This window comes from Tursiops truncatus, chromosome 16 (assembly GCF_011762595.2).
Source record: "Tursiops truncatus isolate mTurTru1 chromosome 16, mTurTru1.mat.Y, whole genome shotgun sequence".
Taxonomy (NCBI): domain Eukaryota; kingdom Metazoa; phylum Chordata; class Mammalia; order Artiodactyla; family Delphinidae; genus Tursiops; species Tursiops truncatus.
Window position 1 is genome coordinate 18,844,419 of NC_047049.1, and position 26,710 is coordinate 18,871,128.

At 46.3% G+C, this 26,710-nt stretch overlaps 1 protein-coding gene and 1 long non-coding RNA gene across 2 annotated transcripts in view; one reads left to right on the forward strand and one right to left on the reverse strand.

Annotated features, from left to right (window-relative positions):
* Positions 1–2,711: 2,711 nt before the first annotated feature.
* Positions 2,712–26,710, reverse strand: part of RBM20 (RNA binding motif protein 20) — a 216,860-nt gene continuing 192,861 nt past the window's right edge. The window contains exons 10-14 of the mRNA XM_073793974.1: positions 23,336–23,440; positions 21,289–21,949; positions 19,610–19,744; positions 7,090–7,211; positions 2,712–3,147 (exon numbers count right to left, since the gene is read on the reverse strand). Of these exons, the coding sequence (XP_073650075.1) occupies positions 3,037–3,147; positions 7,090–7,211; positions 19,610–19,744; positions 21,289–21,949; positions 23,336–23,440 (1,134 nt within the window). The 3' untranslated portion in view covers positions 2,712–3,036. The remainder of the gene's footprint in view (positions 3,148–7,089; positions 7,212–19,609; positions 19,745–21,288; positions 21,950–23,335; positions 23,441–26,710) is intronic.
* LOC141276796 (uncharacterized) lies at positions 20,777–22,749 on the forward strand. The gene is made up of 3 exons (XR_012326907.1): positions 20,777–20,798; positions 21,209–21,325; positions 22,721–22,749. It is a non-coding gene; the product is annotated as an uncharacterized lncRNA (long non-coding RNA).

Here is a 26,710-nt window from a genome sequence, read left to right on the forward strand (position 1 = left end):
GAAACTCTTGTGTCCTCTTTTTTCCACTCTTCAGAAACATTCTAGATTCAGAGAGGGACCAAATCCCAACTTCCGTGCTCGCTGAGCATCCCCCAGCCAAAGGTTGAGGGATCCCTATGTGACAGAGGGCTACTCACTCAAGAGCTTTCAAATTCCCTTTATTAAAAATCTTTTTTTTTCCTTTTGTAAAAACGAACACTTGCTGTCAGTTATATAGATTGGGAAAAGTGGTGACGATTTATGGGACACTCAGCAAATTCCAATACTTTACAAATTCAAACTTAAGTGAACTAATGTTTTTTTCATAAGCTCAAAAGTCAAACTCTGGTCCAGTTCAAGTATAATCTAACAGATCACAGCCTCAGTGTCAAAGGAAACCCTGATACTAACAGCTGCTGCTCACAACAACATCAAATTTACCAAATTCTTTGGGAATACTCTGTGGATACACTTTATTTCAGGTGTTTACGGTAAGAGACAGTATACAGGCCTTTTGTTATGTTAACCCCGGGGTACGAATACATTTGTTGCAGCAGTTGCTCTTGAACGACCTTTTCAGGGAGACATTTTGAAATGGTTAACAAACACTGAAGAAAAGCTTTAAAAAAAAAAAATCAGTATTTTCCTGGTTGCTTTTAATACTGCGCTGTGTATGACACACGGAATAAAAAGTGCAAATTATAGAGTGGGTGAAACTATGCCAATGGAATTGTATAAAAATAAATAAAAATAAATATATATATATACACACAAAAAAAGGATCTTAGATGATTTTTTAAACTAAAGGTTCTGATTGACCGCAAAGAGCCTCTTCTCTCTCCTTCACAGGGCCATTCTCCAGCTGTAAAATATGGGGAAGGTCAGCCTATCAGCAAGGGAGACGTTACATTACTAGGGAATTCAGCTGTTGGAACAGCCATCCAGATTTCCATGGAAACGCTGCTTGGGGGGATGAGCTGGCAGGGTCAGCTTCCACTTTGCTGGGAGAAAAGACTGCCAGCATCTCTGAAAATGCAGTTTTAGCCTTTAGGTTTTTCCCAGCAAGGTTCAGCAAAGGAGGCCAGAGAGCTGTCTCCTGACTTCCCACCAGTGGGAAGGAAGACACACAGGGTCAGAGGTTTCCGAAAAATGGAGGAGGTGGGTTTCCAGAGCACCAGGTAAAAAAAAACAGAGGAGTCAGCCCGGGGACCAGGTCTGGGCTGAGTCACCACTTTCAAACTCTACTCTCTTTGAGACACTCACCTTGCTAAGGCCCCCAGCTGCTTGATGCCAAGTTCAGGTTCCCTGCTGCCTCCAGCCTCTCCCTATACCTGTCCAAGCTGGTCTGTTTGCCTCTGGTGCTCGCCTGAACTCTTCCCTCTCACAGGTCCCCAACAGTTGTCTCCTTGCCAGCGACCACTTGCCCCAAGCCTTACACGTGATCCTCTTATGTTCTGTTTTTCCTTACTTTCTGCGCCTCAGTTCCCTCACTGATAAAACATCAGTGTCCAACTCAGATAATCTCTCTACCCTTCTGCCTTTAGTGCGGAGGACAGAATGTGCAGTATAGTCTTATCTACCATTGAAAGAAAAAAGCAAAAAATTAAAATAAAACACACAATCTCGACCCAGTCTACCTGCCTGTGGTCAGGAATAGAACAGGAACGGTCTTCCAGGGGCAGAGCTGGGGCGGCCGCCTCTGGGCAAGTGTCTCAGCTTGAGGCAATAGCACCAGGCTCCCCTCTGACCTTCTCAAGGGTTTCTCCAGGGCTGCAGCTGAGCCTCATTTTCCCCCAGCACCTTTCCCCAGACCCTTCCAATGGATGGCAGACCCTGCAGCTTTTTCTGTCTGGGGCCTGAAGCCACTGACCTTTCAGTATCGCAGAGCCTGGTGGGAAGGAGCCCTGTGCTGCATTAACATTTAATATCAAAGTCTGCACACGGGGTCAACTCTCAGATGCCCTTAACCTTCTGCCCAGTTGGAAAGGGTCCACCTACAAACACCTGGCAACCCTCAAATGCTCCGCAGTCCTGCAGTCTTCTCTCTCATTTGTGTCCCCTGCCTCCAAGAGACCATTTAAAAACCATCCCGCTATGAGGCTGCTGGGGCCCAGAGTGTAGGCTCCAAAGGGCGAGTCAAGGGCAGATGCCACTTCCTCGTTTTGGTGTCTCCCAAGCCAACCATTTACGGCTGGGAGGCCAACCTTCAACGGAAGCCCTGACCTTCTGCTGTTTTAACCGGAGGGGGAAGACGCTTCTGTTTTCATTTTTACTTAAAGTGAGTCTAGACCAAATTCAATGTCCAGAGTAGAACAAACCCTGGCATCTCCTGAAATCAAGAGGAAGGAAATACATTGGGGGGAACTTATCAGAGCTTCCAAAATGAAGGGCTCTTTTCCTCCTCAAATTTTATTCTAAGGCATGAATCTGGTGGGCTTCTAGAACGACAGAGAGGATGAAAGAGTTATGAAAATCAGGGCTTTTCAGAAAGGTGGTCCAGCTGGAGGAACTCCCAGCTTCTGCCCCACTGACTGTCTAGGGTCCCCCCCTCCAGGACTGCAGGACCCGACTCAGCTCCCCGCACACACAGGATGCCAGGCAGAGAAACGGCTCCAGGTTCACTGGCGTGGTTCTCAACCCAGGAGTCTCCGTGAAATCTTTTTTTTTTTTTGGAAGACTCAGCCTGGCTTGACCTGTCCTATCCCATCAAGAATCGGAACACTGTAAAAATCCCTGAGAAGTTGGATTTTATGAAAAGGAAATGACACTGGGCACAGAAGGAGGGGGTGGGATGGGGAGGAAGAGAGAAGCAAACTGAAAGACTGAAGGAAACAGGAGTCGACAGGGAGCGAGTGGGTGCCCCTCAGCAGACTGGACACACCGCGGTGAGGCCTCCGGCAGGCACTGCAGGGGCATCTCGTGAGTCTCTGAGGACGGACCCAGGCCACGTGGCCTGCCTGGTCTTCCTTCCTCTCTGGCCTTAGTTCCTGTCCCGGAGGGTGGGAAGGCCCCACCTCTCAGACCCTCCTCTCCCCGCTTGCAGCAGTGGCAGGGATGTCAGAGCTTTTTCCTTTCAAAGTGCGGCACGATTCCGCTGTCCTCGGGCCGAGGGCTGCCTGCCCCCTCGGTCTCCATCAGGCCCTCCTGGGCCAGCTGGGACAAGTACTTCTGTGGGACAAAGACGGGGGGCAGAGAGAGTGGTGAGCTGGCGGGAGAGGAAGGGAGGTGTGCCTCGGCCCCCTCTCCTATCACCTTGCCCAGTGGGTGGGACCCCTCTTCTTCCTCCCCAGATCCTTCCAGGGCTCCAGGACCCATGCTGAGTGGTGAGCTCCGCCCCCTTTATGTTAGTTTACAAATGACCCATAGAGAAGGTAGAAAGTACAGATCCTAACCATAGCAAACACATCCACAGGCCTTATCCCAGACCAAGTGCTGTTCTAACTGTTTTTCTTCTATAAACTCATTTAATGCCCACAACAACTCTACTTGTTTTCCAGAAAGATTTCTAGTTCTAGTTCCAGATTCTCAGGCCCCATGCTAGAGAGAGAATGAATAAGCAAGTATAGGGTAGGCCCAAGAAGCTACATTTTTAAAAGATTCCAGCTGGTGTGAAGACCAAGGTTTGGGTTCCAGGCAGCACATCACGTGTAAAAGGCAGAGTGACGAGAGGGAGGCTGGAAGTGTGGGGACGGCAGCAGCTCTGTCCTATAGCGACTGTGAAAGACAAAACCGCAGCCTGATGTTGGAGACTCCAGCAGACAGGCTGGCAGGCTCAGTGTCTCGGAGGTTCCATGGTGGGGGCCTACCTCCGCCCCGCCCCACAGCACTCACTGCTCCCGCTGGCCCCCAGCCCAACTCGGCGAGCCTGTCGGGCTGCTCCTGGGAGTCTGGATTCAACGCAGTGAGGTGGAACCGGAAAATGCCTGGCGCCCCAGCTGCATATCCTCTGATGGCTGGGACAGCCAAGGGCGGTGCAAAGAGCACTGGATTAAGAGTCAGCAGGGTTAAGTCCCCTGCAGTGGTCAGGTGTGTGGGCTTTGCCATCAGATGACCCCGGTTCAAATGCTACCTCTCAGCAGGCAAGTTCTCCAATATTTTCGACTGTAAAGTGTGAGTAATATAGTAACTACTGCATAAGGTTGCTGTGAAGTCCAAGAGAGGTACCATAAAGGATTGGGCACACTGCCTGGCATGGAATAAACACTCAGCAATGTTGCCCTTTATCATGAGTGGCACCAGCTGTCTGATTTGGGGAAAGTCACTCATCTTTTCCCAGCTTCAGACCCGAAACCGTTGAATGGGAGAAATGATATCTTCCTCCTTCCTCCTCCAGGGTTGATTTTGAGGGTCAGACAAGATGATGTGCTTGAGGTGACGGGGTTGACCTGCTTTCTTTAGGAGAGACTGTGGTTGGCTTTGAGTGGTGGGTGAGACTGATGGGGAGAAGGGCAGACCGTGGATCTCTCTGGGCCAGGCTGCTGATGGAGGGCCAGGTTTCTCCTCCACCTCGTCTCAGGAAAGGCATGCGGGTGGGTGTACCACCAATGGACCGAGCAGGCGTCTAGTTTTCCCATCTAGCACTGACTCCACCTGCTATTCCGATCACTCTGGTGGGTTCTCTCAGAGCATTGCCCAGCAGTGGGCACAGCCGGGATTGCAGAGAGAAAACGAAGGATACTTCTACCTTGCCTCAAAGAACAACCCAACTCCTACTTCAAGGCCTCCTGGGGATGCTAGGTTTACAAGTTGCCTGACTTAGGTGTCAGCCAGCACCTGCTACTTGGGGCTGAATTCCTCCCTTTTCACACGTGTAACACGGAGTGCGGTGCAGTAGGTGTGACTGTGTGGACAGAGACATTCTGTCAAGGCCACTTCCCAGATAGGAAGAAACCCTATCTGGGTAGCCTGCAATGGAGGCTCCCATCTTCAGGACAGGTGCGCCAGGGCAACCTGAACTGCAGTTGGCGGGCGTAAGGGGCTTAGCCAGCATCTGGATCTGACATGCCTGGGACCACAGGAATGGTCTGCTGTGGGGAGGCGAGTCTGCCTGGGGGTTTGGCCCGGAGGCCCTGAACATAGTGCAGTCGGCTGCCCTGCAAAAAGCACAGGGTTTAGAATTCAAGGCCCTGGCAAGTCTGCACTCACTCTTCCTACCTTCCTGGTTGACCTTGAGCTGTGTGTCTCCCTGGGGGCTACACAATCCAGCCGAGAATGCCGGATGAGATCACAGGTTCTCATGTTGAAGTATCATAATCTGCTGGAAAGACTTTTTAAAATGCAGATTCTCAGGCCCCACGCTAGAGAGAGAATGAATAAGCAAGTATAGGGTAGGTCCAAGAAGCTACATTTTAAAAAGATTCCAGCTGGTGTGAAGACCAAGGTTTGGGAAAATCAGGACCTGATGATCTTCAAGACCCCATCCAGCCGTGCCGTTCTAGAGGTTTAATCTTCTTGCGGGTGAGGGATGATGATGTCTTCAGGGTAGACAGCTGCCCTCGGCTGGCGCCGGGTAGCCCATTCTGAACCCTTGGCCTGGCCAAGTCACTGCCTGCCCCCAGGAGAGGCTGGGACCTGGGCCCCAGACCTCGTGGCTTCCTTGGTCATAGAAGAGCTGCTTTCCAGGGGGAAATCAAGAGGCTTAAATGACCTGAGTTTGGGCATAGCCAAGGACAGTCCCTTGCAGATGGTGACCCAGGCCATGACATGGGTCTCAGTTTGCAAGACCAGCTTAGTAGAGTGAGAAGAGGAAAGGGGTTAAGAATTAGGCAATCTGGCCCCAGGCCTAGTAACTCACCATCTACATGGCCTTGGACAAATCCAAAGCTTGGACGAATCCTTGGCTTCTCTGGGCCCCAGTTTCCTCAATTATAAAACAAGAGAACTGGCCCATATCCGAGTTTTCTTAACTGGGGTACACATTCAAATCATTTGGAGAAATTTCTCAAATTACATATTTGAGAAAGTTCTCAAATTCTACTGAACACCTGGCCTAAGTAGTATAAATACTTTTGAAACACTGTCTAGGGATTTTGGTTCACATCCCAAGAACCACCAGAGCAGCCATTCTTTAACAATTAAACTGATAATAATGCCTGCTCTGGAATTACGGCATGCTGCTACCACAAGGATGTTCTAATGTCAAGGCCTTGTGCCTCAAAAATGTAGTTTGATTCCTTGTAGTAAAAACAGGAGGTGCCTTGATATACTTACCCCTGAGTGTCTGATCTTCCATGGTTTGTATTACATTACTAATCCCCAGCTTATACCAGAAGTTATATGAAAATCACATTCTAATATGCTATATATTGTATAGGTAAATATTATAGGATATATTGCTATATCTTGTGATTTTAAGAAGTGTTTTTTCCACACATTAACAGTTCTGAAATTGAGATGCGTTTTACAGTTGATGGAGTCTCACCGTTTAATTTGTAACATGTTTTTGCTTGTTGATATCAAAAAATAGTGATGTGTCTTACCACTGATGGCACGTTAGATTAGATAAAATATGGTATATAGGGTATTTTTTACATGCCACGGTTAATATACTATGAAACGTACTTATTTTATTTTTTGCTTATCTCCTACGCTAGATGGAAGGTCCATGAGCGCAGGGATTACTGTCTGCTTTTTTCATTGTTGTCTATCCAGTGCCTAGAATAGTGCCTGGTCCATGGTATGCCTGTGATAATAGCTGCAGTATGGACGGACATTTCAATAGAACATAATAGTGGGTTTTATTCTAGCAAACAAGGATAGTGCACAGGGGAAGAGAAACATAGAGAAACATCTGCATCTGGAACATCCAGGTGAAAAGGGACCAGACCCAACCAGGGGCCAGGTGAACACTAACACGTCATTCGGTCTAGAGGGAGAGGCAGTTACAAAAAAAACCCAAGCCAAACAGAATGCTTTGTACCAAGGTGGAGACAGATGCTCTGAGAGCACGTGGGAAGCAGCTACCATACGGAGCCACCTGGTGGAGTCAGGACAGAGACAACAGGAGGAGTTTTCCATGAAACGGAAGGAGACAGCAACGCACAGAAACTGAGACCAGGGAGTACTCCCCACACCCTCCCCGGGCGCTAGGCAAGGAAGGCCGACGGTTACCTGTAAGTTCCGGTAGTGGACAGCACTGCGACAGTGGCTCATCTTTGCCATCTCCTCGCTCGTGTAGAACAGCCCACACAGTTTGCAATAAAAGCCGGTCCTGGGCACCACGAACTCCACCCCTGCAGAAGGATTGGAGGTGGACAGGTAGGCAATTAGGAAGGTGGAGGGAGGCCCCCGGCGTCCAGACAGCAGTCAGGTGGTAACAGGAGCAGTGCACTCCAGCCCTTGATTACTGTGGACTTTGGCTGGTTACCCAGTTTCTTCAGGCCTCAGTTGCCTCATTTGCAAAACAGGCAGGAAGAAAATAGCATCAACTTCATTCACAGGCTGCTGTGAATGTGAGGGATGTACTCCCTGAAGTGTGATGGAGGGCTTAGCAATTATATGCTCTGCACCTGCCTTTGGGAAGTAGGTCCAGGCTCTACTACAATCAGCCTATTTCCAGGGAAAGGAGAAGGAAGGAGGTTTCTTACATTTCCCTGGGTGGATTTTGTTTCTCCACACTGTACCCCTCTCTGCAGCTGTTGTGGCCAGGACTCTGGAAAAATGCTCTCTCTCTTTTTTTTTAAAAAAGTGAATGGTGTTTTTTTTTAATTTATTTAATTAATTTATTTTTGGTTGTGTTGTGTCTTCGTTGCTGCACCCGGGCTTTCTCTGGTTGCAGCGAGCGGTGGCTACTCTTCGTTGTGGTGCACAGGCTTCTCATTGCGGTGGCTTCTCTTGTTGCGGAGCACGGGCTCTAGGCGCGTGGGCTTCAGTAGTTGTGGCACGTGGGCTCAGTAGCTGTGGCTCGTGGGCTCTAGAGCGCGGGCTCAGTAGTTGTGGCGCACGAGCTTAGCTGCTCTGTGGCATGTGGGATCTTTCCAGACCAGGGCTTGAACCCATGTCCCCTGCATTGGCAGGCGGATTCTTAACCACGGTGCCACCAGGGAAGTCCAAAAATGCTCTCATTTTTGTTTGCTTATTTTAGAATTATGTTCATTAAAGAAAAATTTTAAAGATAAAATTGAGGAAAAATCACCCAGAGTCATTCCAATCAAAATACTTTCTTCCACACTATCTACATAGAGAGCCTTTTTTGGGGGGAGGGGGACATTTTTAATCACACCCTAAGTGTAATCCTATCTCCTCCTTTTTTCATGTGATGATCTATCATAAACATTTTTCCATCTTTCTCCAGTCTTTACATCTGAACCATTAATTGGTAGCATTTTATTTATGATGCGTTAAATAAAAGTCCCAGGATTCTGGGAGGCGTTTTGATTCTGAGGAAGGGAAATGGTGGCCCAACAGCCAGACAAGTGACAGTGTCACAGCCCAGAGGATTCGTCTTTGAAGTGGGACGGTGGCCACTCCAGCCTCCACCAAGGTGTTTGAGCGTCACAGTTCTCCTCTTGAAGACACAGACAGCAGACTGGAAAGAGCCCAGGTCTGAGAAGGCACAGACCAGAGGCTAAGAATCTGTGTAGCCTGGGGAGAGCTGGCTGAACCCCTCCTGGGTCTCAGTTTCCTCAGGCACCTGATCGTGAAGCACCAGCTAAAGAACAGGGTGTGAGGGCCATGATGAGCAGGACCCACTGCGGCACTAAAGGAAAGGGGCTGTGGCCACTCAGGACACCCAGATCCCGCCTTCAGACTGGGGCCGCTCCCTGCGTGCTGACACACTTCAGCTGGGCTTTGCTGCTGCCCATCTGGTTGGTTCTGCTGGGGGCGGGGGAAGGTTGGAGATCTGGCCTCAAGGGGTGGCAAGGAGAGCGGGGCTGTGAGCGGCACACCAGGGCCAGAGCGGCTTCTTGCAGAGAGGGGAACAAGCCAAGGCACTACGTGTGACCACAAGCCTGGGCCTTGCTTCACTTTCCTTCTCCTGCCTCCTGACAGACAGAGCTAAGTGCACAGGAGACCCTGTCATAGAGGAGCAGCTTAGACTTGTAATAACTTTTTTTTTCCATTGCAAAAGAGCCATTTATCAGGGCCTTCCCTGGTGGTGTAGTGGTTGAGAATCTGCTTGCCAATGCAGGGGATATGGGTTCGAGCCCTGGTCTGGGAAGATCCCACATGCCGTGGAGCAACTAGGCCCGTGAGCCACAACTACTGAGCCTGCGCTCTAGAGCCTGTAAGCCACAACTACTGAGCCCACGTGCTGCAACTGCTAAAGTCCGCGTGCCTAGAGCCCATGCTCTGCAACAAGAGAAGCCACTGTAGTGAGAAGTCCGTGTGCCGCAACAAAGGGTAGCCCCCGCTCGTCGCCACTAGAGAAAGCCCACGTGCAGTAATGAAGACCCAATGCGGCCAAAAATAAATAAATAAATATAAAGTTTTTTTTTTTTTAAATAAAGTTTTTAAAAAAGCATTAAAAGAATATTAGTTTCCAGACACATGTTAAACCTTTCTGCACAGGGGCCAGAAGGCCCTCCAGCCTTTCACCAGAGCCGCCTAGAGAACCCAGACTCCACGGCTGCCAGCAACTCTCCTCCCTGCCTCCACTGGCCTCTGGGGCTCGTTGGGCAGGTGGTCAGAGACAGCTCTGAGGAAGGAGAAGCTGGGGCAGGATCCCCAAACACCTGGGAACTCACCCTTGAGTAACCGGCGGTTGCACGGCCACTAGGATACCAACACTGCCTCGGGATGCCTCTGGAATGTGAGGGCCAGGGGAAGCAGCAGCGTCAAGAAAAAACTGCCACGGTCCCAGTGAGTTCTGGAGCGACCTGGTCCTCCCATTTTTCAGCCTCTACTAAGTACAATAACTAAAGCTACATCTGCCTTCTAGTAATAGCTCCTGGCACTGGTAATTACAACTCTGTCATCCCAGCAAAGCCTGGGATGGGTGGCGGGGGAGCTTGCATTTTGCAGGCAATGCCCTTTGGTTCTGGGAAGAGCAGGCCTTGGCAGGCTCACACTGGCTGGGGTCACCCAGAGCTGGCCTGAAACACATAGGGTGCCCTTCCCCACCCCCATGCCCAAGCCAGCCCCTAAGCAGCAGGACTCTGCCCCCCTCTCCTCCTCATTCTTCCCCTCTGCTCTCCACAGGGACCAAGCCTGAGTTGTTCCCCCACGCCCAGAAGTCTCTCTGCTGGGAACAGACCATGGAGGGTGAAGAGTTATGTAGCCCCAGTGAGAGGAAGCATAGTAGGTCTCAATAACTATTTCATAAATGAGTAACAATAGACAATGTGTATTAAGTACCTTCTACTGGAAGACACTGAGACCTTACCAGTACTCATTCAGCTAATCCTCAAAATAACCCTACATGGTAGGCATCTATTACCAGCCCTTATTTAGAGATGAAGAAAGCCAAGGAGAGAGGTTAAATAAGCAGCTTTTTGTCCCGCAGCCAGCTGGGATTTGAACCCAGGGAGTCAGATTCCACAGTCTGTGCTCTTAACCACTGCACCCAATTGCCTTCCCTCCACTGTGCTGCCTGAACTGGAGGAACAAGAGGGTCTCCAATTAGGAATCCTCAGTTCTGACATGAGCTTGCTGTGTGATCTTAGGTAAGAAAGTCTCTGGGCTTCAGTTTCCTCACCTGTCAAATGCAGAAAATAGTACCGTATGCCCGCTACTGAGAGGGATGAGACAATAGGTCTCAAAGCTAATCAGAGGGGAGACCTTCAAGATGCGGGAGGAGTAAGACCTGGAGATCACCTTCCTCCCCACAAATACATCTACATGTGGAACAACTCCTATAGAACACCTACTGAATGCTGGCAGAAGACCTCAGGCTTCCCAAAAGGGAACAGACACCTGAGGGCGGCCTACATGCAGAGGTGGGGCCAAACCAAAGCTGAACCCCAGGTGCTGTGCGAACAAAGAAGAGAAAGGGAAATTTTTTGGTGCAGCCTCAGGAGCAGCGGATTAAATCTCCACAATCAACTTGATGAAACCCGCATCTGCGGAATACCTGAATGGACAACAAATGTTCCCAGAATTGAGGCGGTGGACTTTGGGAGCAACTGTAGACTTGGGGTTTGCTTTCTGTGTCTGATTTGTTTCTGGTTTTTATGTTCCTCTTAGTTTAGTTTTTAGTGCTTGTCATCATTGGTGGATTTGTTTATCGGTTTGGTTGCTCTCTTCTTCTTTTTTTAAAAATTATTATTTTTTTTTCCATTTTTTCTCTTTTTGTGAGTGTGTCTGTATATGTTTCTTTGTGTTGTTTTATCTGTTTAGATTTGCTCTTACCATTTGTCCTAGGGTTCTAACTGTTTGGGGGTTTTTGTTGTTGTTGTTTTCTTTTTATGAGTGTGTGTGTATATGATTCTTTGTGTGATTTTGTCTGTTTAGTTTTGCTTTTACCATTTTGTTTGGGGTTCTATCTGTTCATTTTTTTTTCTCCTATTTTTTTCTTCCTTTTATTCCGAGCTGTGTGGCTGGCAGGGTCTTGGTGCTCCAGCTGGGTGTCAGGCCTGACCTCAGAGGTGGGAGAGCCGAGCCCAGAAGATTGGACCACCAGAGACCTCCCAGCCCCATGTAATATCAATCAGCGAGAGCTCTCCCAGAGATCTCTGTCTCAACACTAAGACCCAGCTCCACCCAATGGCCAGCAAGCTCCAGTGCTGGATGCCCCATGCCAAACAACTAGCAAGACAGGAACACAACCCCCTCCATTAGCAGAGAGGCTTCCCGAAGTCATACTAAGTTTACAGACACCCCAAAACACACCACTGGACGTGGCCCTGCCCACCAGAAGGACAAGATCCAGCCCCACCCACCAGAAAACAGGCACCCGTCCCCTCCAGCAGGAAACCTACACAAGCCACTGAACCAACCTTACCCACTGGGGGCAGACACCAGAAACAATGGGAATTATGAACCTGCAGCCTGCAAAAAGAAGACCCCAAACACAGTAAGTTAAACAAAAACAGAAGACAGAGAAATATGCAGCACGTGAAGGAGCAATGTAAAAACCCACCAGACCAAACAAATGAGGAGGAAATAGGCAGTCTCCCTGAAAAAGAATTCAGAGTAATGATAGTAAAGATGATCCAAAATCTTGGGAATAGAATGGAGAAAAAACAAGAAACATTTAACAAGAACCTAGAAGAACTAAAGAGCAAACAAACAATGATGAACAACACAATAAATGAAATTAAAAATTCTCTAGAAGGAATCAATAGCAGAATAACTGAGGCAGAAGAATGAATAAGTGACCAGGAAGATAAAATAGTGGAAATAACTGCCACAGAGCAAAATAAAGAAAAAAGAATGAAAAGAATTGAGGACAGTCTTAGAGACTCTGGGACAACACTAAATGTACCAACATTCGAATAACAGGAGTCCCAGAAGAAGAAGAGAAGAGAAAGCGTCTGAGAAAATATTGAAAGAGATTATAGCTGAAAGCTTCCCTAACGTGGGAAAGGAAATAGTCAGGTCCAGGAAGCACAGAGTCCCATGCAGGATAAATCCAAGGAGAAACACATCAAGACACATATTAATCAATCTATCAAAAATTACATACAAAGAAAAATATTAAAAGCAGCAAGGGAAAAGAAACAAATAACATACAAGGGAATCCCCATAAGATTAACAGCTGATCTTTCAGCAGAAACTCTGCAAGCCAAAAGGGAGTGGCAGGACACATTTACAGTGATGAAAGGGAAAAACCTACAACCAAGATTACTCCACCCAGCAAGCATCTCACTCAGATTCAACAGAGAAATTAAAACCTTTACAGACAAGCAAAAGTTAAGAGAATTCGGCACCGCCAAACCTGATTTACAACAAATGCTAAAGGAACGTCTCCAGGCAGGAAACACAAGAGAAGGAAAAGACCTACAAAAACAAACCTAAAACAATTAAGAAAATGTTAATAAGAACATACATATCGATAATTACCTTAAATGTAAATGGATTAAATGCTCCAACCAAAAGACATAGACTGGCTGAATGGATACAAAAACAAGACCCATATATATGCTGTCTACAAGAGACCCACTTCAGACCTAGGGACATGTACAGACTGAAAGTGAGGGGATGGAAAAAGACATTCCATGCAAATGGAAATCAAAAGAAAGCTGGAGTAGCAATACTCATATCAGACAAAACAGACTTTAAAATAAAGACTATTACAAGAGACAAAGAAGGACAATACATAATGATCAAGGAATCAATCCAAGAAGAAGATATAACAATTGCAAATATTTATGCACCCAACATAGGAGCACCTCAATACATAAGGCAAATGCTAACAGCCATAAAAAGAGAAATCGACAGTAACACAGTAAGAATAGGGGACTTTAACACTTCACTTTCACCGATGGACAGATGATACAGAATGAAAATAAATAAGGAAACACAGCTTTAAATGGCACATTAGACCAGATGGACTTAATTGATATTTATAGGACATTCCATCCAAAAACAACAGAATACACTTTCCTCTCAAGTGCACATGGAACATTCTCCAGGATAGATCATATCTTGGGTTACAAATCAAGCCTTGGTAAACTTAAGAAAACTGAAATTGTATCAAGTATCTTTTCTGACTACTACACTATGACACTAGATATCAATTACAGGAAAAAAACTGTAAAAAATACAAACATATGGAGGCTGAACAATACGCTACTAAATAACCAAGAGATCACTGAAGAAATCAAAGAGGAAATCAAAAATACCTAGAAACAAATGACAATGAAAACACAACGACCCAAAATCTATGGGATACAGCAAAAGCAGTTCTAAGAGGGAAGTTTATAGCAATAAAACCTGACCTCAAGAAACAAGAAAAATCTCAAATAAACAACCTAAACTCACACCTAAAGCAATTAGAGAAAGAAGAACAAAAAACACGCCACAGTTAGCAGAAGGAAAGAAATCATAAAGATAAGATCTGAAATAAATGAAAAAGAAATGAAGGAAATGATAGCAAAGATCAATAAAACTAAAAGCTGGTTCTTTGAGAAGAAAAACAAAATTGATAAACCATTAGCCAGATTCATCAAGAAAAAAAGGGAGAAGACTCAAATCAACAGAATTAGAAATGAAAAAGAAATAACTGACACTGCAAAAATACAAAGGATCATGAGAGATTACTACAAGTAACTATATGCCAATAAAATGGACAACCTGGAAGAAATGGACAAATTCTTAGAAAAGTACAACCTTCCAAGGCTGAACCATGAAGAAATAGAAAATATGAACAGACCAATCATAAGCACTGAAATTGAAACTGTGATTAAAAATCTTCCAACAAACAAAAGCCCAGGAAGAGATGGCTTCACAGGTGAATTTTATCAAACATTTAGAGAAAAGCTAACACCTATCCTTCTCAAACTCTTCCAAAATATAGCAGAGGGAGGAACATTCTGAAACTCATTCTATGAGGTCACCATCACCCTGATACCAAAACCAGACAAATATGTCACAAAAAAAGAAAACTACAGGCCAATATCACTGATGAACATAGATGCAAAAATCCTCAACAAAATACTAGCAAACAGAATCCAACAGCACATTAAAAGGATCATATACCATGATCAAGTGGGGTTTATCCCAGGAATGCAAGGATTCTTCAATATACGCAATTCAGTCAATGTGATACACCATATTAACAAATTGAAGGATAAAAACCATATGATAATCTCAATAGATGCAGAAAAAGCTTTGGAAAAAATTCAACACACATTTATGATTAAAAATCTACAGAAAGTAGGCATAGAGAGAACCTACCTCAACATAATAAAGGCCATATATGATAAACCCACAGCCAACATCATTCTCAATGGTGAAAAATTGAAACCATTTCCACTAAGATCAGGCACAAGACAACGCTGCCTACTCTCATTGCTATTATTCAACATAGTTTTGGAAGCTTTAGCCATGGCAATCAGAGAAGAAAAAGAAATAAAAGGAATACAAATCAGAAAAGAAGAAGTAAAACTGTCACTGTTTGCAGATGACATGATACTATACATAGAGGATTCTAAAGATGCTACCAGAAAATTACTAGAGCTAATCAATGAATTTGGTAAAGTAACAAGATACAAAATTAATGCACAGAAATCTCTTACATTCGTATACACTAATGGATGAAATATCTGAAAGAGAAATTAAGGGAACACTCCCATTTACCACTGCAACAAAAGGAATAAAATACCTAGGAATAAACCTACCCAAGGAGACAAAAGTACTGTATGCAGAAAACTATAAGACACTGATGAAAGAAATTAAAGACGATACAAACAGATGGAGAGATATACCATGTTCTTGGATTGGAAGAATCCACATTGAGAAAATGACTATACTACCCAAAGCAATCTACAGACTCAATGCAATCCCTATCAAACTACCAATGGCATTTTTCACAGAACTAGAACAAAACACTTTACAATTTGTATGGAAACACAAAAGACCCTGAATAGCCAAAGCAATCCTGAGAAAGAAAAACGGACCTGGAGGAATCAGACTCCCTGACTTCAGACTATACTACAAAGCTACAGTAATCAAGACAGTATGGTACTGGCACAAAAACAGAAATATAGATAATGGAACAGGATTGAAAGCCCAGAGATAAGCCCATGCACATACGGTCACCTTATCTTTGATAAAGGAGGCAAGAATATACAATGGAGAAAAGACAGCCTCTTCAATAAGTGGTGCTGGGAAACTGGACAGCTACATGTAAAAGAATAAAATTAGAACACTCCCTAACACCATCCACAAAAATAAACTCAAAATGGATTAAAGATCTAAATGTAATGCCAGAGAGCATAAAACTCTTAGAGGATAACATAGGCAGAACACTCTATGACATAAATCACAGCAAGACCCTTTTGACCCACCTCCTAGAGAAATGGAAATAAAAGCAAAAATTAATGAATGGGACCTAATGAAACTTAAAAGCTTTTGCATAGCAAAGGAAACCATAAACGAGACAAAAAGACAACTCTCAGAATGGGCGAAAATATTTGCAAACGAAGCAACTGAGAAAGGATTAATCTCCCCAATATACAAGCAGCTCATACAGCTCAATATCAAAAAAACAAACAACCCAATCCAAAAATGGGCAGAAGACCTAAACAGACATTTCTCCAAAGAAGACATACAGATTGCCAACAAACAAATGAAAAGATGCTCAACATCACCCATCATTAGAGAAATGCAAATCAAAACTACAATGAGGTATCACCTCACACCAGTCAGAATGGCCATTGTAAAAAAATCTACAAACAATAAATGCTGGAGAGGGTGTGGAGAAAAGGGAACACTCTTGCACTGTTGGTGGGAATGTAAATTGATACAGCCACTATGGAGAACAGTACGGAGGTTCCTTAAAAAACTAAAAATAGAACTACCATAGGACTCAGCAATCCCACTACTGGGCATATACCCTGAGAAAACCATAATTCAAAAAGAGTCATGTACCACAGTGTTCACTGCAGCACTATTTACAATAGCCAGGACATGGAAGCAACCTAAGTGTCCATCGACAGATGGATGGATAAAGAAGATGTGGCACATATATACAATGCAATATTACTCAGCCATAAAAAGAAACGAAATTGAGCTATTTGTAATGAGGTGGATAGACCTAGAGTCTGTCATACAGAGTGAAGTAAGTCAGAAAGAAAAAGACAAATACCGTATGCTAACACATATATATGGAATTTAAGGAAAAAAAGTGTCATGAAGAACCTAGGGGTAAGACAGGAATAAAGACGCAGACCTACTGGAGAACGGACTTGAGGATATGGGGAGGGGGAAGGGTGAGCTGTGACAGGGCGAGAGAGAGTCATGGACATATACACACTAACAAACGTAAGGTAGATAGCTAGTGGGAAGCAGCCACATGGCACAGGGAGATCAGCTTGGTGCTCTGTGACCACCTAGAGAGATGGGATAAGGAGGGTGGGAGGGAGACGTAAAAGGGAGGGGTTATGGGTATATATGTATACATATAGCTGATTCACTTTGTTATACAGCAGAAACTAACATGACATTGTAAAGCAATTACACTCCGATAAAGATGTTAAAAAAAATCTAATCAGAGACTATGATCAAGAATAAAAGTACAATATGTAATAGCCCCCAAGCCAGAAACAACCCAAATGCCCAAGAACAGCTGAATGAATAAACAAGATGTGATCTACCCATAACCACAATGCAATACTCCTCAACAACAAATAGAAGCCAACTATCCATACACCCAACAATTTGGATGAATCTCAGAATAATTATTGAGTGAAAAAAGCCCGACAACAAGAGTACATACAGTATAATTCCCTTTACATAAAATTCTAGAATGCAAACTAATATTTAGTGACAGGAAGGAGGGCAGTGGTTCCTTGGGGTCTGCGGGTGGGAGCGAGGGATTACAAAGGAGTATCAGGAAATATGGGGGGTGAGGAATATGTTCACTACGTTGGTTGTGGTGATGGTCTCACAGGTGCATACATGTGTCAAAATTCATCAAATTGTGCACCTTATGTGCACTTCATTAACATCAATTATACCTCAATAGAGCTGTGTTTTAAAAACTAAAATGAGCTACCATTTTCCTCCTAACATGTTGGTAAAGATTAAAAACTGATAAGATCCAAAGTTGGCGAGGATGTGGGGAATGAGTACTCTGACTTGAGGTAGCACTGAAAACTGGTATAATCTTTTTGGGGAGCAATTTAGTGGCAATTATGAAAATATGAAATACAAATATATATGGACATCCCCCCTCCCCTGGGCTAGGACATTATCCTCCAGAAATCCTGGTTCACACGCAAAGGTGACAGTGCGTTTGGAAGGCAACCAAGCTCAGAGGCAGCATGGCACAGGGACTCTAAGTGCTGGGGTTTGAATCCTGACTCCAGTCTGGGCTGTTCGTTAGCTCTGCAACCCTGCATCTCATTTCTTATCTGTGATCTAGGGATAAAAATATTACTTACCTCACAGGTGTTTTGAGAGTTCAATGAGAAGAATACTAGAAGTGGCGCCTACATGGTAAATGGTAAAAGCCTAACTATTATAGCATTTTAATAATGGAAAAAAAAAAAAAGAAAACATAATGTTCATCAGTAGACAAACGGATCGAGAATGTATGGTACAGCTTTTAAGATGGAATATTTGCAGTGGTTAAGAAGAATGCATTCTCTATGTACTGATGTGAAGAGATCTCTAAGACCCACTGTTACGTTATAAAAGCAAATCGCACAACATCATGTGTATAGTCTGAGCCTATTTTTGTGGGAGAAGAACTATCTGTGGGTATGACAGTGGCTACCTCTGGCGAGGGGGAGAGACTGGAGGGAAGAGATACAACATTTAATATTTACTTCATATGGTTTTTTAAATTGGTTATAATAATCTTTCACACTTTTTATAATAAAAAATAAAATAAAACATGAATTATAAGGTAGCAGAATTTATTCTTAATTTTTGCCTGTGTGTGTCATACAGATTTCTAAGTTCCTAGATGCCAAGAGACTTGTGTTCCATTTTTCAGTTCCCCCTGAGTGTCTCATGGAGTGCCACGTTATCCAGGAGGGGCTGCTGACTAAGTGAGTGCATAAATGAACTGTCTGGCACCTTTTTCCTGAAAGGCAGCCTTTGCAACTATTTTCCAACATTAAAAAAACCCAGGGCCTTCTGGCAATCATCTTAGTTCATTCTAAGGTCAGTGTGTATTTGCTTTTTTTAGTTTTTGTCCTGGAGCATACTGGACGCTATGCAGCAAACTCATCCTTTAAAAAAAAAGAAAGTTTGCTCTTCGAATCTGACTAAATGGCGTACTTGGAGGACTGGAAACAGAACGAAATTTTAAAAAGCAGATGAAAAGGAAAAAAGGAAACTTGATGGAAAGGGTGTGCCTCCATGTTGACTAGCCCCTCGGGGGCTAATTGACTTGTTAATAAAGGACTTGCAGTGACTGGAAAAAAAAAAAACCCAAAACATTCCTGGGTATGACTCGTTTGAGGACATGCAGTTACCCAGCATGGGAAGGACAGGGGCCCACGTCTCTTTTCAGTGCTCTTCTATCAACTATATAGGGTCTGCCCAAGACGCAGTCTATTCAGCATCTATGGCTCAGAGAAGCTGGTCTCTCAAAGAGAAAACAATGCAGTGTTGTTTTGAGAAGGGCTGGGGCCAGGAGGGCAGGGAAGACCTTAGCAGAAGAGGTGCGTTTCTTTTTTTTTTAACATCTTTATTGGAGTATAATTGCTTTACAATGTTGTGTTGGTTTCTGCTGTATAACGAAGTGAGTCAGCTATTGGCCTTACGGCAGCTGCTGGCCTCTCTGCTTCCCTGGCTGAATAAGGGCTGTATGATCAGGAATAAAGCATTTCCTGACAGGGAAAACAAGGCTCTGCTCTGGCTCCCAGGGCAGTGCCGTCTGGCCCCATGAGGTATCTGGTCTACTGTGGGAGACTGAAATTTCAAGAAACTTTAAGGCAGCACGCACATCTAGGTAATTGCATCAGACACGAAAGACAACAAAATGACAAAAAGCCCTCTCAAGCTCTTAGATGTTATTACAGGACTATCCTTTCCTGGAGCCAAATTCTCAGGAAGGACTGTGTATTTCACCCACCTAGAGGAATGCTAAGTTCACTGAACACATCCTCAGGTTCCCAGGAAGGCAAAGAAAGGGGCTGTTTCAGCTCCACTTCAGCGTATTCCAGTGACCTCACGTCCAGAGATTTCATTTCCATGTACCTGGAGTTATCTGCAAAACATGAGCCAGGGCAAAGCGGTAATGAAACACAACATGCCTCAAAGAATCCCTGCAATTGTACTCCTTGCGCTGTGTGATGGGAAACAGTCCCTTGTGCTGCTTAATAACGTGAGACTAGGCCAGGGCTGCTAATTAGAACCAAAGTGCTATAACAAAGAGCTTTTTCCGCTGCCAAAAGAATGCCACACGCAAGAAAACTTGGCAAGCAGCAGCATCAGGTCTGTGGGGGGATGGGCTGCTGCTGCCTTCGGTTGGGATGATCTATCCCCGTGTCCCCGGTTCAGTAACAACTCCATCTCTGCAGGCAGAAGAATTATCGAAGTGCAAAAATTGTGCTGATGTCCACAGAAGCACTGAGGCGGGCAGAAAAGGCAATGCCATTCCCACCCCAAGCCTGTCGAGCAGTGTTATTAAATATGAACTCCAAACACTGGCTAAGCTAATAAGCCATTAACACCAGTGCATGTCGAGACCTATACCGCAAAATACAAGGGGTTCAATCAGAGCAAGGTGAACAACACTTCGCTCCTTTATTCTTGCCTTCTGTAGACACAGCCCAGGCCTCAGTGTTTCTCTAGCAACAAGGCGGCTCACAGCAGCGTTTCCATGGAGACTCAGATCCACACAGGTGAAAAATAGCTCAGGTCAGCTTGACATGGAGGGAAGTCCAAGCCCGCCTACCAGCTCGTGCCAACCACAGAGCACTGGGTTGACATGTTTATTTTTAAGCCTTTCCTCTATATTTTCTGCCCTCGACTCTTATCCCCCTGACTTCAAACTCTGGAATGCTGCAGGCTTTCTGCAAAATGAATTTCTAGCTATTTTCATTGAGAGAAAATTGAGGACTACTCTCCCCTCCCCCACAGCCCTTGATGGATGTTTAGTTTCCACTTGGCACAGAAGACAGGGCTTAGCCTATTTTAAACTCTGTCTTTCATGATGTCACAGTGCCAGGCACAGACACACATCACCTCCACTGGAGGTGGAGGAGCTCCCGGGACAAGTCTTGCTTCACTGTCAGACGCTGGAGAAAAGTGGGTCTGAGGTGGTGAGAATGGGAACCGGCCATGCCCCTTCGTGAACCCCTCATTCTTCCCTCTGCCCGTTCCTTTCTCGGCCTCCCACGCTCCCGCCCCCTCACTCAGGCCTCACAGAAACAACGGCCTGGGTGGTCCTCGGTGGTGCAGGCAAGAGAGGCTGCTTGCCGATCCTTAGGAACCAAAGCTCCTTTGATAACTCCAAACATTTGCTAATTTAGTTGGCACAGTCCATCTGGGATCCCGTAAATTCAGAGAAGTCCGTCCTATCTGAGCTTGCTTCTCAGAAACGTGTGGCCACCCATCCGACTTCCTTTACACCAATTGCCTAAAAGCTCTAACAATTTAGCCAGGCTGTTAAGCTTGCCTTCTGCACCAGCTTTCAGGCTGGCTGAAACCTTACTTCTGTTCGTTCCAGCCTGCACACGCCTCTACGCTGCTCTAGGGAAGCAGTGGTCCGATCAACCCAACCGCACAGGAGAAAAAGGAGGTAGTTACCCTGGGTCGACACTCCGTGGCAAGCCTGGCTTTGGAGGTCTGTTTCGGTGAGGGGGCTGGCTTTCTCCTCCAAGGGGCTGCCTTCACCAGCCCCATCTTCCAGGGTCCCCCTGGCCTTACAGTCATCAAGAAAGGGGCCAGGCTGCCAGGCCCTCTCCTCTGCTGGCCTGGGGGAAGACATTTGCTGGAGTGTAGGGGCCAGACGAACATCTGAGCTCTCTGCTCCCTTTGCCTGCATCTCGTAGCAATCTGAGCCCTCCAGTGCGAGGCCCGTCTCGCATTCAGCTGGCTTCCGCTCAACATCCAGATTTAGGCCAGGCGTTTCCACGTCCACGTCACTGGGGCAGCTCACGGAAGCAGACGGCAGTTCTTTGGGCGACTCGAGGCTGATTTCCGCAGCCTCCTTACCTACGGTCTTGACTCCCTCCTTGGTGAACTCTTTGGTTAAGTCCAGGTCTAAGGTGGTTGTCACACAGGGACATATCTCTGGACAGATTGTGTCCTTCTGTTCGATGGGCACAGTTTCCTCCAGTTCTGGGATGTCCGGTTCCATGATAAAATCTTCTTCCTCCCCCACCTCGTCCACTGTAACCAGCTCCTCCATGTTCGTGGGGCACCAGCTCTCCCCCTCTGCCTCACTTCCACTTTCTGAATCTTGCTCCTGAATACAAATGAGGAATGGAAGTCAGAGGGTGGCTGAGGAATGGGTCTTGGTATTTAACCAGAAGAGGGTGCAAACCTTGACCACAGGACCCCTCAAACCAGAAAGATGCTGAGCAATCTTACTCCTACCTGGGAACATTTACTGGGTAACTAGCAGCTGTAAATCACTGTGATGAGCGATGAGAAGTCTCTCATCATTGATTTATCCCTAGGATGAGGCTCCGAACAGCACAGGAGTTGGAATAAGCCCTTAATGTTTAACCCACCAAGTGGACAAAGAATTTCCACTCCTGGTATATAGTAGGTGCTCAATAAATAGTTTTTTTCTTTTGTTTTGTTTAGGTGTTTTTTTAGTTGTGGGCAACACATTTTTATTCAGGAATGTGGCTTAGAGGTGTTTCTATATCATCGGATCTACATCTACACCTTAACTGTTAATGCCCATGTAGGATTCCAATGAAAGTTACTTAGCCTGCTTCCTATTAATAGATATCAATCTCTGCTCATCTTTTTCTGATCAATTTCTGGAAATTTTATTTTTTTAATTCTGAAAAATAAATAGTTTTTGAACAAATGAATGATTGAGTTGTAAGTGCTACACACATCAACTTTCTGGAGCTATTTCCTTGCAAGTAGGGCATCACTAAATGTTAAGTGCAGCAAAGTCCCTACAAAATTCTCCCAAACAACCTCTCCCAGCAAGGGTGCAACCCTCCGTAGCCATGGGTCAAACTTGGCCCCTCCTGAAACTTTCCCCTTGCTTCCCCAGCAGCCCATGGACCCAGCAGCCAGCTTTAGGAGATCAGTTTCCCTGCCAGCGATACTCATCTCTCTGCCTCTCCTGGCCGGAAAGGCACGAAGCTGGCCACGTTCCAAGGACACTTCTTTTTGCTGTGGCAGCCCCAGCCCTGTAACTGGGTTTTTCATTTTAATTAAGTAAAATAATCTTTACAAGCACGGTAGATGTTTTGTTAATCCCAGGGTCAGGGCCTGCTGAGGTTCAGGACCCCAGCTTGAGTACCCAAAGCCCCCTTCCTCCTCCAGCCCCTCCCAAGGCAGCTGCCTATTTTGGGAGCCTGGCTCTGAAGGCTGAGTCTTTTTTGGGCACATGTTTTCTCTTATAAGCGCAGCCAAGTTACTGAAGACTGAGGCAGAGCCCAGGCATGTGGTAAAGATTTCCTCAATAAAGACTGGGCAAGGATCCCAGGCAAAGCCATTCCTCCAAGAAGTGCTGGCTTCATTCACAGACCCGCTGGTGGGGTCTCAGGCACATCCCATGCAGCAAGCAGGTCATCACCCGGCAGGATGGGGATGCCTGTGACTTGGAGCCCAGTGGCTGTTGTGTTGATGCGGCTACACTGCCAGCATCTGGGACAAACTTTACCTTCCTCGCCTTTGTGTTCGCTGCATCAGAGGACTCTGTTTCTTTCTCCTGCCTGCCCAGATGCAGGGGGCTCTCTTCCATGCTGTCCTGTTCCTCTTTTTCAGCCTTACCAGAGGAAGAGCAGAACAAATCAAGTCAACAGTGAGAAGTGGCAGAGGGCACGCCAAGAGGAAAGCAACACTATTGAGCACAGCTAATGCTGTCGGATGTGTTTCACACACATCACTTCCTTTATCCTCACAGAACCCCTCAGAGGCAGGTGCTATTATCATCTTCATTATATAGATGGGGAAACTGAGGCTCAGAGAGGTTAAGTAACTTGTTCAAGGTCACACAAACGGAGGCACAGAAATGTCTTCACAGCTTTAGGGAGGCAGACGTCCCTGGCAAACTGGGTACTTTTTGCAGCTGTATAATCTGTAGACAGTGAGGGTGAGTAAAGGGGACAAGGGGGAACCGACCCTGGGGTTCACAACCATCATGGTGACACCTCACCAACAGATCAGTCTTAGCCATAAAAAAAATCACCTCCAGGCCACTTATGGGTAGGAAGGGTGTTGTCACCCAATCAGGGCCCCTCTCACCTCTCTTTTGCCTTATCTCTGTCGTAGAGCTATAGCCCCAACTAGCAATCCCACCCCGTCTTCCTTCCTCCTATTCCCTCCCTCAGATTAAGTCCCTCACACTAGTACTCATGTCTGGGAAATTGAACAACTGAAAGCAGATGTTTGCTTTGAGAATTAGGGTCTCTGACCAGCCTTGAAAACAGGGGTCAGCCAACTATAGTCCTCAAGCCAAATCTGATTCAGCTCCTCTTTTTTGTACAGTCTGCGAATTAACAATGCTTCTCATGTCTCTAAATGGCTGTATGTTAAATGCTTATATCATATTAGCTACATAATATCCTCAATTTTGCCTCGTGGCCCATATGCCTAAAATAGTTACTCTCTGGTGTTTTGTAGAAAAAGTTTGCCAATTCCCATTTCAGAAGGTTGAGGAGGACGTTCTCCCACGACAAACTCTGGCCACCAAATCAGTCACTGTTCCTGGGCATTCTTGGGAGGAAGTTGCATTTGCTCGACAATTTTGGCCGAGGTTGGCTCAAAGTAAACCACTCTCGCTCTGATTTCTTAAGAGAAGACACACCCGTCTTTGCCGACAAGGAGGCAGCCGGGGCAGGAGCTCAGGGCTGACGGGTTTAACCAGTTGTTATGGGACAGGAGAAGACGGTTTAAATCCTCGAGTCTTTGCTCTTTCCGGTGTTCAGAGCGGAAGCTCTGCTCCAGCCTTCTGAGCCGACCTGAGCTCAAAGCAGCTCCAAATGTCTTTTTAGCCCTCAGAATCCAGAGCTTCTACCAACAGGGGACCCCTTTTCTTTATTTTTGTCTTCCTGAATAAATTATCCATGGCCCTCCCTTGTCAAAATAAATAGCCCTTACCCTTCCCAGGCACTTCCGGCAGCACACGCCCAGGTCAACACAGTAAAGAGACTCCCTCCAGTTCAAGCTGGGAGAGGCAGGGACAGCCTGGCCGCCAAAAGCCCCCCCGCCAGGCGGACCTGCTCTCCCTCCCTGCAGGCAAAGGAGATAGAGCAGTGCCTTTCAGCGCACCCCTGGCCCTGGGAGCATTTCCAGGTGACAGCAGCTTACAGGGAACAGACAAATGCAACCAAGGCACTCATCCCATCCCGCCACCAAGCAGCTCAGGGAGCAATGTGTTAGGTCCCAACTGCTGCAAGCAGGGCTGCCACCACAGGGCCGGGGTTACTGCTAAACCACCTCCTAGGTGGTCTTCCACTTCTGCTCTGTAGCCCCCTCCCAAGTGTATTCTCCCCGAGGCGATGAGGAATGATGACTCCAAAATGCAAAATCTATCATATCCTCACTGCACCTTCTTGCTTGAACATTTCGTTCTCTTCCCCTTTGCTTCACCCAGTAAATACCCACCTTTCCTTTCAATCCCAGCAGCCGCACATCCTAACCAAGGAGAGCCTCTGATTCGTTACAGGCAGTGGTCCCCAACCTTTTTGGCACCAGGGACTGGTTTCGTGGAAGACAGTTTTTCCATGGACGGGGAGGGATGGGGGGGGGGGGCGGGGGATGGCTCAGGCGGTAACGCCAGTGACGGAGCCGCAGGTGAAGCTTTGCTCGCCTGCCCGCCACTCACCTCCTGCTGTGCAGCCGGGTTCCTAACCAGAGGTTAGGGGACCCCTGCTTACCGGCACTAAGAGCACTGTATCCTCCATCTCCTTAGCACTTCACACTCACACTCGTGTACTCATTTAAGGAATTATTTGATTAGCATGCTTTTCATTAGACCATGAGCTCCATGAGATCAAGAGTCATTTTAGCTTTGGCTCACAACTGCAGCCCCAGTGCTAGGTGCTCCACGAACACTGGTCAGTACAAGAATGGAGACAGGTAGGAGAGGGTGGAGTGAATAACAAGTACACACCTGCCTCCCAGCATGCTTGGGTCTCTGTCTGGGCTTTGAACTGAACATACGTGGGTTTGCTATTTCTGTCTCCTAGGGATTGTTTATACTGGGGGCTGCATTCTGGGGACACCTGGGGCTCCATCTGGCCCACAGACATGTTTTGTTCTATACAGTTTCTAAAACGTGGGAAATTTCATACAGATACCTGCATGTGGACTTTGGTCTTGCTCTAAGAAATGGGAAATCTGACAACACAGGGCAGCTGTGCCTGAATGGCAGCCACAGAATGGAGCTGATCAGTGGCTGCCCCAGCAGACAGGTACCTCCTGCTTGGTCCACCACGGTCCCAGCTCTCCACCTTGGCTTCAATCATGCTGCCTGGCTTCCCTTCTCTAGGCACCTGGTTCTGTAAACCCTGATGCCCCTTCCAGGAAAGTGGGGGAGCGCTTCTTTCCAAGTCTCCCTATTCAGTGACTTGACTTCTTTCTTTTACCTCTGGTCTCATGGTCAGGGCTGGGCCTCATGTCTGGCTGTGGCCACCCAGAAACACTGAGCAGCGCACACACTGGCTTCCCCAGCACTGGGCACTCTCTCCAGAAGCTCCCAGGGTTTCCCGTGAGCACAAGCTTGTTAAAGTCCTACAGCAGCCTTGTGATCACACCCATTTCACAAACAAGAAAACTGAGGCTGAGAAGAACAGGGTGTGACTTGGTTCTCAGATGCCAGGCCTCTACCTCCAGAGTCTGGGTTCAGTCATTCATTCCTTCAACAAATACTTATTGAATGCCCACTCTGGGCCAAACCCTAATCTAGGAGCTGGGGGCAGGGCAGTGAGCACAGCAGACAAAAATTCCTGCCCTCATGGAGGTTACATGGGGGATGGGGGTAGGGGAGGGTTGGGAGGGAGAGCAGACTCTAAATAAAATAAATAAAGACATT